The 12971-nt window shown below is 32.1% G+C and overlaps 1 protein-coding gene across 4 annotated transcripts in view; it reads left to right on the top strand.

The window, feature by feature from the left end:
- Window positions 1–12971, top strand: part of LRP1B (LDL receptor related protein 1B) — a 1805568-nt gene that overhangs the window by 1148680 nt on the left and 643917 nt on the right. For all 4 annotated transcript variants that reach the window (XR_012497488.2, XM_074335779.2, XM_074335774.2 and 1 more), the window contains exon 23: window positions 4–249. Coding sequence is in view for 3 of the 4 variants with exons in the window: in XM_074335779.2 (XP_074191880.2) it covers window positions 4–249 (246 nt within the window). In the remaining variant the exon portion in view is untranslated. The remainder of the gene's footprint in view (window positions 1–3; window positions 250–12971) is intronic.

The raw sequence follows: 12971 nt of genomic DNA, 5'->3' as shown, positions 1-12971 counted from the left end.
TAGACGAATGTTCTCTGAATAACGGAGGCTGTAGCAACCACTGTTCTGTTGTTCCTGGAAGAGGAATCGTCTGTTCCTGCCCAGAAGGACTTCAACTCAACAAAGACAATAAAACGTGTGAAATTGTGGATTACTGCAGCAATCATCTAAAGTGCAGTCAAGTATGTGAGCAGCACAAGCACAAAGTCAAGTGTTCGTGTTATGAAGGGTGGAAGCTGGATGTGGATGGTGAAAGTTGCACAAGCGTTGGTAAGTAGATGTGTGTTTTGGGGTGTTTAAGAATAACAAATGCGTTTTTTGTTGTTTTTTAGATTTTGTGTATCTTGCTATAGTTAAGAATAGTTAAGCTCTTCAGAAAAAAAGCAAAGAACACCTTCAGAAAATTAATAAAAGAGTTCAACTAAGTTTAGGTAAGGCACTTAAGTATAATGTGTCATTTTAGACCTCCTCCAAAATTTTCTGGACAGAGAATATTACAATAATTCTTACCATTACAATTCATTGGATTGTTTTTTTTCCTTAGATACTGGTTAAATCATCATCCTTCTTAGGGGGCTTATTTATTTATTTATTTACCCTTCGAGGCATTTTCTTTTATTTCTCTTTGTACACTTTTTAGAAACCTCCAAATTCTGGTTCCTATCCCACACTTCCAAAAGTTTGTTCTATTGTTCTTGAAAATAACTCCTTCTTCTGGCTGAGTTCCTCTGCTAACTGCCATTTAAAACATTGTGCTGATTCTTTCTTTAGGTGGCATTCCACAGTAGAAAAAGCAGACAAAGGCTGTGGAATCTGACATTTGATCTCTACTTCTGCATCTGGCATTCATTATGTATGTGACCCTTGGCAGGTTACATAAAATTCTTGAGCCTCGGTTTTCTCGTTTTTCAAATATCAAGGTCCATTATAACATTATCTTCCGTACAGCATGTTGCTAGAATAGTATAAGCACTTGTTACTGTACCCCACACCTGTTAGGGGCTTAGTGAATGAGGGCCTGCCCCTGGCTTCTTCAAATTCTAGCAACATGCTTTGTCTGAGGCTACAGGACACTTAGTGGTCCATGAGTACAAATTGAAGGGGTCCATGACCTTTGTTAGAGAAAATATAACACCATTTTTTAAAAATCTGTCACTGACAGTTGATATTTCTCCCGATTGTGAATGTAAGCGACAGACCAGTTTTCAGCAACTATGACTATGTCTCCTATAGAAGTAATAGATCTATTCATATCACTTTAAAGTTGTTGTCAATATCTCCAAATATCACTTATGTTTTAGCTTTGATAACCACAACTGCTTCAATAATAGAGGTCATTAGACCTAGTGCTCAATCTTGATATTGAATGCATTAATAAAAAAGCACATATGTTATTACATCTGAAAGTGTTTGTTGTTTGCTATTGATAATTGCATTTCAGTGTGTCTGATTCCTTTATGAATATGTACTTTTCTTTCTTGCTGTTTTTGTACTTTTTAAAACTTTCCGATAAGGGGTACAGAGGCTTCATTATTGGTAAGAACCCATGCATCATAAATTGTTTCATTTTATTTCTTCTATTTAGATTGTACTTTCCCCTCTTCATCTCTAAAAACGCTGATCTTCTTTAAAACTTAGTAGCACAAATCTTTCTTCTTTAACGGAGCCTTCTTCCAAATATTCTTGTTCTTCACGTATTTCTCTTTTTTATGTCTTGAATATATTGTCCATGAATATATGGTCATATTTTTAATTTGCTGTTTTATATTCTTATCTATCATATTCTTTATTATGCATCCTTTGATGAAATAATAAGTATCTAGAAGTCAGAAATCAAGTTATAGCTGTCTGTCTTGTGTTTTACATAATATCCAGGGAATTCTGGAAAATTAACATGTATTAAAGATAGTATTGATTTTTTAGATAATATTGAATTATTTTATTATTTTCTTTCAAATGTCGTTTTTTGGTTGCTTAAAATTTGAGGCTGTTAAAATTTGAGTCCCAGAGGCATGAGATTAGCAAACATTTATTTGACTCTTTGTCCTCCATGATTCTTGAATAAAATAATTGGCACGAGGGACTGAAAGATATAGCAGTTTGTTTTGATGATAATAGTCATGTCATTTACATACATGTTTAGAGTTGAGGAAAATAGGTCAAATTTTGACCTCAGACATATTTGTATTCACATTTTACATGAGAATTGGCTCCATGTTGAATGTTCAGATACAGATGACAAAATAATTGACTTATCGTGGTTTTGTACTTTATGAAATCAATAACATGAAAGTTTAATATTGGAATAATGTAACACTTGAATATAAGTGACTAGGTGCAAAGATAATTATTCTAATGACCTTGACTCCTCCACACTCAGTTCAGAAAGAAACTAATAGTACCATAGGATTTCTCATTGTTAAGGTTGCTATATTTCACATGTGGCTTTGTTAATCAAAGAGGGAAGCAAAAGTATACAGGCATAACTTGAGATATTTAGTTATGGTGCCAGACCACCACCACAATAAAGCAAATATCTCAATAAAGTAAGTCACATGAATTTTTCATTTTGTCTCCCAGTGCATATAAAACTTATGTGTATACTATACTGTAGTTTACTAAGTGTTCAATAGCATTAATTCTAAAAAAGTATTGTGCATACCTTTGTTAAAAAGACATTATTGGCAAAAAAAAATGCTAACCATCATCTGAGCCTTCAGCCATTGTAGTCTTTTTCTGGTGGATATTGATATTGATGGTTGCTGACTGATCAGGGTGATGTGGCTGAAGGTTTGGTGACTGTGGCAATTTCTTAAACTACAACAACAATGAAGTTTGCCACATAGATTGACTCTTCCTTTCACGAACAATTTCTCTGTACCTTGTGACACTGTTTGATATAATTTTACCCACAGTAGAATTTCCTTCAAAATTGTAGTCAATCCTTTCAAACCATGACACTGCTTTATCAACTAAGTTTATATAATATTCTAAATCTTTTGTTGTCATTTTAACAATCTCCACCGCATCTTCAGCCGGCGTAGATTCCATCTCAAGAAACCACTTTCTTGGCTTATTCATAAAAAGTTAACTCGTCATTGGTTAAAGCTTTCATCATGAGACTGCAGCAATTCAGTCACATCTTCAGGCTCCATTTCTAATCCTAGTTTTCTTGCTAATTCTGCCACACCTGCAGTTACTTCTGCACCGAAGTCACGAACTCCTCATAGTCACCCATTAGGGTTGGAATCAACTTCTTCCAAACCCCTGTTAATGTTGATATTTTGTCTTCTTCCCATGAATCACAATTTTCCTTAATGACATCTAGAATGGTGAATTCTTTCCAGAATGTTTTCAATTTACTTTGCGCAGTTCCTTCAAAGGAATCACAGTCTATAGTGGCTATAACATTGCAAAATGTTTTTTAGTTGTTGTTGTTTTGTTTTGTTTGTTTGTTTTATAATAAGACTTTAAAGTCAAAAATTACTCCTGGATCTTTGCACTGCCAAATGGATATTATATTAGCAAACATGACAACACCAGAAATCTTGTAACTCTCCATCAGCTCTCTTGGGTGACCACATGCATTGTCAGTGAGCAATAATATTTTGAAAAGAATCTTGTTTCCTGAGTGGTAGGTCTCAACAGTGGGCTTAAAATATTCAGTAAACCATGTTGTAAACGGATGTGCTGTCATCCAGGCTTTCTTGTCCCGTCTGTAGAGCACAGGTCAAGTAGTTTTAGCATAAGTCTTCAGGGCTCTAGGAAATTCAGAGTGATAAATGACCATTGGCTTCAAATTAAAGTCACCAGCTGCATTAGCCCTAATAAGAGTCAGTCTGACCCTTGAAGCTTTGAAGACAGGAACTGACTCCTTCTCTCTACCTACGAAAGTCCCAGATGGCATCTTCTTCTAATATAAAGCTGTTTCATCTACATCAAAAATCTGTTGTTTAATGTAATGATCTTTGTTAATTATCTTTACTAGATCTTCTAGATAACTTGCTGCAGCTTCCATATAAGCACTTGCTATTTCAACTTGCACTTCCAAGTTGTGGAGATGGTTTCTTTCTTTAAATTTCATGAACCAATCTCTTCTAGCTTCACACATTTCTTTGCAGTTTCCTCACCTCTCTCAACCTTCATAGAATTGAAGGCTTAAGGGCTGGTTTGAGCTACTTCCCAGACCACTAAAAGTTTCTTCAGATCAGCACTAGGGCAGTTTCACATTCTTTTTATTTTTATTTTAATTAAAGTTTATTGGAGTGACGATTGTCAGTAAAGTTACATAGATTTCAGGTGTACAATTCTGTAACACATTATCTATATCTCACATTGTGTGTTCACCATCCAGAGTCAGTTCTCTTTCCATCACCATATAGTAGACACTGTTTACCCTCTTCTAGAGCCCCCGCCCCACTTATCCTCTGGTAACCCCTAACTCATTGTCTACGTCTATGAGTTTTTGTATCTTCATTTGTTTGTCTTGTTCTTTTGTTGTTTTCAGTTTTATATACCACATATCAGTGAAATCATATGGTTCTGTACTTTTTCTGTCTGACTTATTTTGCTTAGCATTATAATTTCAAGATCCATCTATGTTGTCACAAATGGTACTATTTTATCTTTCCTATGGCCAAATAGTATTCCATTGTGTATATATGCCACACCTTTTGAATCTATTAATCTATCAAAGGGCATTTTGGTTGTTTCTAATGTCTTAGCCACCATAAATAAAGCTGCAATGAACATTGGAGCACATATATCTTTATGGATAAATGTTTTCAGAATTTTGGGGTAGATACCCAGGAGAGGGATTGCTGGGTCTTATGGTAATTCTAGTCTTAATTTTTTGAAGAACCTCCACACTGCCTTCCATAGCGGCTGCACCAATCTGCATTCCCACCAACAGTGTATGAGGGTTCCTTTTTCTCAGCCTCTCCAACACTTGTTTCACGTTCTTATTACTTGTGTGTTCACTAGAGTAGCACTTGTAATCTTCAAGAACTTTTCCTTTGTATTCATCATATGGCTAACTTTTGCAAGATGATGAGCTTTCGGCCTTCTCCATGCCTTCCTCACTAAGCTCTATCATTTCTATCTTTTGATTTAAGTGAGAGATTGTACTCTTCCTTTCACTTGAACATTTAGAGGCCATTTTAGGGTTATTGATTGGCCTAATCACAATATTGCTGTGTCTCAGAGAATAGATTCATCCTAAGAGAGGGAGATGATGTAGCAGTCAGAACATACATTTTATCGATTAAATTACCTGTTTTATATGGGTGTAGTTCATGGTGCCCCGAAACAATTGCAGTGGTAACGTAAAAGATCACTGATCACAGATCACCATAAGAAATATAATCATAATGTAAAAGTTTGAAATACTGTAAGAATTACCAAAATGTGACACAGAGACATAAATTAAGCAAATGCTGTTGGAAAAATTAGGCCAATAGACTTGCTCAACTCAGAGTTCTCATTAACCTTCAATTTATAAAAACACAGTACATGCAAAGCACAATAAAATAAGGTATGCTTATATTTTACTTTAAAGATAGTATGGAGGTTTTCTTATATGAATAATTTAACTTGCCGGTAATTTATCTCTTCCTGAAATATTTAGTGTACCAAATGCCATTGTCAGCACTTATATTACTACAGAAAATATAGGTTTTGTTTGGTAATGAAATTTATTTCTTATTTAAACCAATTTTCATATACAAAAAAGATTTATACTGTATTTCATTTACTTCATTTCTTTTTGAAAAACCTACACCAGACTCATAATTCAATAAAAATGAATTGACTATTAATTATAGAACTTCAAATTTCCATCATTCTTCAACTGAGTCCCTGTTTTTGAAATGTGTTTTTTCTATTGAATGTAATATCTGTGCTTTTTCTTCTTGACATTTCAAAAATAAAGAATAATAGTACTCTTTATGATTCAGTTTAGAACTGTGATTCCCCTATTTTTTTTTCTTTTTTGTTGAATTTTCCTCTTTAGTGTTTCCATATTTTCTATTTCTCTCAACTCTATCCTTCCTAAACTCTTTAAAATCGGGCTTTTGCTGAATTGCTGAAATTATTCAATTTTCTCTAAATTCACACCAAAATTATTAGTTAAATATAATGATTTCCATAGATCTTGTTTTTGTGATCTCTATTTTTTATTTAATATATCCATAATTCTTATTTTTCTTGAATGTCCCAATATTTTATTTCATAGTTCTTTACATCTTCCCTCTTTAATACAAATACACAATTTATTAATTACCTTACTCCTGAAGCATTGGTTTCAATAGCCAGATTATTGCTGTTGATTGCATTTCTTTTCTATCTCTGATTTCTTTGCTGTTTGCTAGGCAGCTCCCTTACAAATTTGCAGCATATTTCTAGTAACATTGGAGAGAACACTATGGCATTCCTTTTTTTTTTTTTTCTCTTAACCTGGATTCTATGTTATTTTCCCACTATTATTTTGATTTGTATTCTCTCATTATTCAATTTTTAGATTTAAAAGTTTGTGTTTATTGTTAGTTTATATCATTTTTAGGAAAGACATTATGGATGTAAACACAAAAATGTTTAAATATAATGGTTACTTTTTGGTACACTATGCCTGTTACCCAAACTTTAACTCTCACATGCCTCTGTATGTATTGTCTTATAGAACTCCTCACTCTGAGAACTTGTGTTATTACCTCAAATCTGGTTACTGTGGCATTTACATCTATACCTATATTCTCTTTCTTACTATGCAATTCTATTTCACCAGGTATAATCAAGTAACCTCAAAATTGGTTGGCTAAAATATACTCTTTCTTTTCTCCCTCAATATTCCATAGTTCTCTCATTGGTTCCATATTTCATCTGGTCTTTAGGGCTCAAAACTTCAGTTAACTTTGACTCCTCCAGTTCTGTGCTCCCCAGTCTCTCCATATTTTATTTAGTTTTCCTCCACAGTATCTCTTTGATTCAACCCTCGTTCTCCAGTTGAGTAGCACGGTACACAGAAGAGCCCAGGAATTACGTATTCTGTAATCATGATGACAGTTTTCTCTCTGGCCTTTTTGCTGTCATCCTTATTTCCCCATTTTGTGAGGAGAATATTAAAACTTGAAAGAATGTAGTTTTTGTTTGTTTGTTTTGTTTTTAATTTAAAAAGGAGATGGAAATCGAAATTCAGAAGATGAGAATTAAAGAAAAGAGGTGATACATATGGGAAATAATAAAAATTGAAAGAAAAACAACAATAATAATAAGCAGATGGCTACCTTAGAGAATAATGGAAGATGAACGTGAAGAAATCAGGGTATTTCTAATCCCTTGTGGGGATTTCTAATCTGGCCATCTATTCCTTTATTCATGTTTATAAAATGACACTTTAACATATCAGTCTCCATTCATGATTTTAAAGTAGCTTTCTACTATATGGAAAGAAACGCACATTTTCCAGCCTGCTATTCAGGGCCTGTTTTATTTTTGCTCATTTTATCCCTCCAACCTAAGGTTTTATTATCTTCTACTGTGGGTTTAAACTCTAGGCACATTATTACTGTTCTTAATCGTCAGTAAATGAGTAGTGGGCAAGAATATATAACGTATTTTTACATATACTACTTCATTTTACCATCTCCTCATATACTTTGCTCATTGTCATCTATGACCTTTCAAGATGACATATCTTCTACATTCTCTGGAAACTTGAATCTTTATTCAAAATCCCCTCTTCTACGAATTACTTCTTCAAGTTAATTAGTATAATACTGTTAGTAGCTTCATTTATCAAGCATCTAAAATGTGATGGGTAATTTATTTATAATTTCCAAGAAACCAATTATGTATTATTAACACTGTGATTTTTATACCTATGAAAACTGAGCCCCAGAAAGGTCACTTCATTTACCCCAGACCTTGTCATGAAGAGATGTTAGAAGAAAGCTTTCGAACTTCATTCCTCCTGACACCAAAGTAAGAACTTTTATAAGCTACTGCAAAGATCCAGGTCATCTCTCCGTGTTGGATGCCTTCACACTCACATGATATCTTTGAATAGTCTACATTCTATGAGCTACTTCTGTCACCACTTATACCTATACTTCCTTAAAAGCTGAGATTGAATCAAATCATTTGATGCCTTTTTAGAAATATATAAAAAATTTGCAGCAAATGCTTGCTGAATGTAAAAGTATCCTCTATTACTCAAAATAGTAATGTTTTGCCTACATTTATATGCTCTGTGCTATGTGTACAACTAATTTGTTGCTTCTAATTACTATCACATGGTATGTACCCACCTGTTTTTATTTATCTGTTCTTACAAATTACACTCAACTTAGCCCCAGCTCTCTGCACAAATAATGTTGCCATAGACATGCGTTTACCTATATTCTTATAAATCTGTATGAAAAATTCTTTGGAACCAAAATTACTGACTCATAAGATATACTTGTACTTATTATAAGTAAGTAGAATCAGTTCTTCAGAGTTATTGAAAAGTCTATATCTGTACCAAGAATCAACTTCCAAAGTTCCCACATCCTTGGCAGCTCTCAAAATTATCCAAAATCCTAGGTTTTTCCCCAATATATAGGGATAAAGTGATATTTAATTGCTTGAATTGGTATATTTCTTGTTACTTATGAGTTTGAGCATCTGTATATATGCTTATCCCTTTATTTGCTTTGTCCATTTTCTGTTAAGATTAATGCCTTTTCTTATTGATTTGTGAAAATTAACTATATGTTCTAAACTTTAGACATTTCAAATATCTTCTCCATTCAGTAACCCATCTATTAATTTTATTCATGTTAACCTTTGTTGAACATACCCTCTTTATATGTCTGCTTCCCTCCTTCACTTCTGCCTTTGCTTCATTCTTTTTCTTCCTTCCCCGCCCCCATAATCATTTTTATATTCTCCATATTTAATGTCTTCTGGGCTAACTATGCATTGATTCTTATAACTAATCATTAATTTATGTAATCACAAATATTTAAAATTAATTCTACCAAAAGGCAATGTGCTATGCCCTAGAAATAAAGATTTTTTTTTGTTCAGTCCCTTATCCCAATGAGCATGTTCTCTCTCTCTCTCTCTCTCTCACACACACACACACACACACACACAGACACACTCCAAATGTAGATCCTTACCACTTATGAATGGAAAAAAAGATGACTTTTTAAAAAACTGAAATATAAAGTAGTGCTATTGAGAAAAAAAAAATGAGACATTTTCAAGCAAATAATTCACGGGAGACAACAAACAAAATGGCTCTCGAAAAATTGATGGGCAGCTGGTGATAAAATCTTATAAATTTATACAGTTGAGTAACAGTTGAATGTCCACCCTGCCCTTCATTCCATAGATTGTCTTCTGCTTTCATGTATATCACACTTCAGTCGTACTTGACTGAGCAAATTCTCAATATAGCTATAGCTGAAGGAATGGAGAAAAGGAAGTAATAATGTATACTGAGCCAGAGAAACGATAGACCATTTACCACTTCATAAGTTTCTACTGTGTAAAGGAAATATATCTGATGATGGGGAAAGAGAAATTAAAATAAATTATTAAATACAAGAACAGAAAAGACAGTAAAAACCCTGAAGTGGCAGTAGAGAAAACATTGTAACTATAATATCACTTTTTCTTTGATGAGATACATATGATAAAGAATCAGGAGCTATTCAGATAGAATTACTACTGTAGCTGTAGAGTTAGGATAACAATTTACCCTGAGAGGACTGTCTAGAGACTCTTTTTCTTAGACGAGTCATCTACCGCTTTCATATTCTGTCTTGTAAAAATCATTATGTGAACCTGTAGTGGAACTAAAAGAAAATCATAGAAAAGAGAATTATATATAGAACACTACGGTCTTCTGGTGTTTTTAAAAATCTACTTGAGATATACTACATTTATAAACATGAAATTTTTCACCATAATAATGTAAATTGTGACCTCTTTGCTTTGTACGTATGTCATCTCATAGCATTCTAAAGCAGAAAAAAATTAAGTCAGTTCTAAATTAAGAGTGTGATGGGCTGGTTTGAACTGTAAATTCAGTCATTTACGAGGCAGGAGCTAGTATACTGGAAAAATTGTTAGAAGACTATAAAAATTAGTGACTATTTCACATTTTCCTGATATTCGTTCCAAATTGAGATTGCCCCAAAAGAACATAATATACCTACATCAAAATTGGAATACACAAGAAAATTTCCATTGTATTTTATCTCCAAATATTTTTTTTCTTTTTCTTAAGAAAAAAACATTGTAAGACTTTGATTTTTTAAATTCAGTCTTCATGATTTTTCACTAGTTTATGAAATTACATATTGGATTATTCATCACAACTTTTTTATTATCTCAAAGAGGAAATAATAATTCCATAAAATAACATAAATCTTAAAAGTAGAGGCACTGGAGAAATTATCAAGATTCAGAACTGAAATATAAATTTTAATATTTATACTTTGATGTTTTAATTATTGGTAAACTGGTTTATTATAGTCATGCATAATCAAATAAACATTTATCAAACAACTATATTCTCAACACAAAATAACTATAGTACATACAAGAAATTGAAAAGCTTTGAACAGTTTTAGTAAAATACTCAATGTAATATTCATTGTTCTGAGAAACCAAGGTATGTTTTTAATCACCTTTAATTTTATTACTAAATCTTTCAAACATATTTGAAACCAATAAAAAGTAATGGGTTCATAGTCAGCATTTTACAAATATTGAAAATTTGTTATTCATGATATAAATCATCTTCCAAAGTAATAAAACATGAGATAACTTTGAAGGCCTCTGCATCCATTCCTTCATCTTCAGAAATAGCTACTTTTGAGAAGTTGGTGTTCTGTTCTATCATTGTAGATTATGTTGGGACACAACATATAATATCATTTTTGGTTCAAAGGAATATACTTTCTCAAATAGAACATGAATAAGAGCAGTAAGCCATTTCTTAAATAGTGCTATAGTAGAAATATGAGTTCTCCTGAAGGGAAAATACGTGTTTTATAGTATTTGTCACACTGAATTACTTTGCTCAGATTATATGTCAGCCTAAACAAGTCTCATTTTATTTAAGAGTATTTCTAAGAAGCTAGAAATGATCATTCCTTCTATTACTGGTTTAATTCTTATTCTTAAAAATTATTAATCTTAATAGGAAAAATATGTAAATGTTAGAAAAATTATACCAATGCAAAATAAAGTGAAAGCTAGTTGTCCTCCAACTCCCAAACCCCAGTTCTCATGGAAGAGGTAACAACATTCACTAATAAATTCCTCAAGAATTAGTCTATGATTTGCCTTATATAAATCCACAAAAATCTTTTTTTTTTTTTTTTTTTAACTTAAATGATAGCATAGTATGTGCAGTGTTTTCACCTTGCTGTTTTCATCTTACAAAATCTAGGGAACTATTCCCTGTTAGCACATGTATGTCAATCACATCAATATATGTGGCCCCATAATATTATACCCAATTACTGTACCATATGTTAATTATCCAGCCATGTATTCCTTAACATGTTGTTTTCAATATTTTTCTACTGCAAATGACATTGCAAAGCATTTCCTTGTTCTTCTGCCATACTTATATCTAAAACTGTATCTTTAGAATAACTCCTTACAAATTAACTTACTTGGTCAAAAAGCCTATATATAGAAATTTTTAATGGTATTGCCCAGCGGCTCTCTATATAGGTTATAACAGTTTATACTTCCATTATCAATATACCACAGTGAATTTTGTCTACACTTTAATCAATAGAGTAGCTTATCAAACATTTTTATGGCTTTGAATCCATTTATTATTTTATGAGAGAAATAAAGCACTTTTATAATTTAAAAGTTGTTTATATTTTTCTTTCAATGAATTGTCTCTTCGATATTCTTTTCTCATTATTTACTTGAGCATTTCCTTCTTGTCAATTTGTAAGAGCACATATATATTAAATAATTCAGTCTTTTGCTTATTGCAAATATTTTACCCACTTTGTCTTTTGACTGTGTTACATTTAGTCCTACAAGTTTTAAATGATATTAAACATCATTCTTTTCTTTAGGTTTTCTACGATTTGCATCAAACTCAGACCGTCCTCATTCTAGAGTTCAAAAAATAGTTCATTCTACATTTACTTCTAAGACTTTCATAGTTTCATTTACTACATGATTTGTTTATTTCATTTTTTATTAGTTTCAGGTATACAAAACAATGTAATAGTTAGACATGTACTCCCCTCACAAAATAATAACTCCCCAATCTGCTACCCGTCTGACATCATATATAGCTGTTACAGTTCCATCGACTATATTTCTTATGCTGTACTCTACATCCCATGAATATATATATATATATATATATATATGTATATGTATATATATATATATATATATATTTCATATAATCAATATATATTTATATATAAATATATGTATATATATTGATTAGAGCTGACATTCAGTGTTATTCAACTTCAACTTCAGGTGTAGGGTGCAGTGGTCAGGCATCTACACAGTCTATGAAGTGGTCTCCTTAATAAGTCCAGTCATTATTTGGCACCCTACATAATATTTACAACATTATTGATTATATTCCTCAAACTATACACATCAAATTTTTAAGCCATCTGGAAATTATTTTTTGTATTAAGTCAGACATTCTTGAAATTTATTTTCGTTTCCAGGTACTTTAAAGCTGTCATATCTCTGAGCTTTATATTCAGTTATGGATCAATACCAAATTATTTTTTATTGAAATAATAACATACCTTAATATCAGTTGGAGGTAATCACTCTTACATATTTTCCCTAGAATTTTTCTGATGAGTCACATAGTTTTAATATAATCTTTAGAATTATCTAATATTATTTTAAAGAATGGTATTTATAATTTGTTTTCATCACAGGAAACTTATAAAATCAAGCAGAAGCAAGATCTTTGGGATATTATTGTGTGT

Source organism: Rhinolophus sinicus, chromosome 17 (assembly GCF_057876585.1).
Source record: "Rhinolophus sinicus isolate RSI-liver-muscle chromosome 17, RSI-T2T, whole genome shotgun sequence".
Taxonomy (NCBI): Eukaryota; Metazoa; Chordata; class Mammalia; order Chiroptera; family Rhinolophidae; genus Rhinolophus; species Rhinolophus sinicus.
The sequence above is the reverse complement of the archived record's forward strand: the minus strand, read 5'-3'. Positions and strand labels throughout refer to the sequence as shown.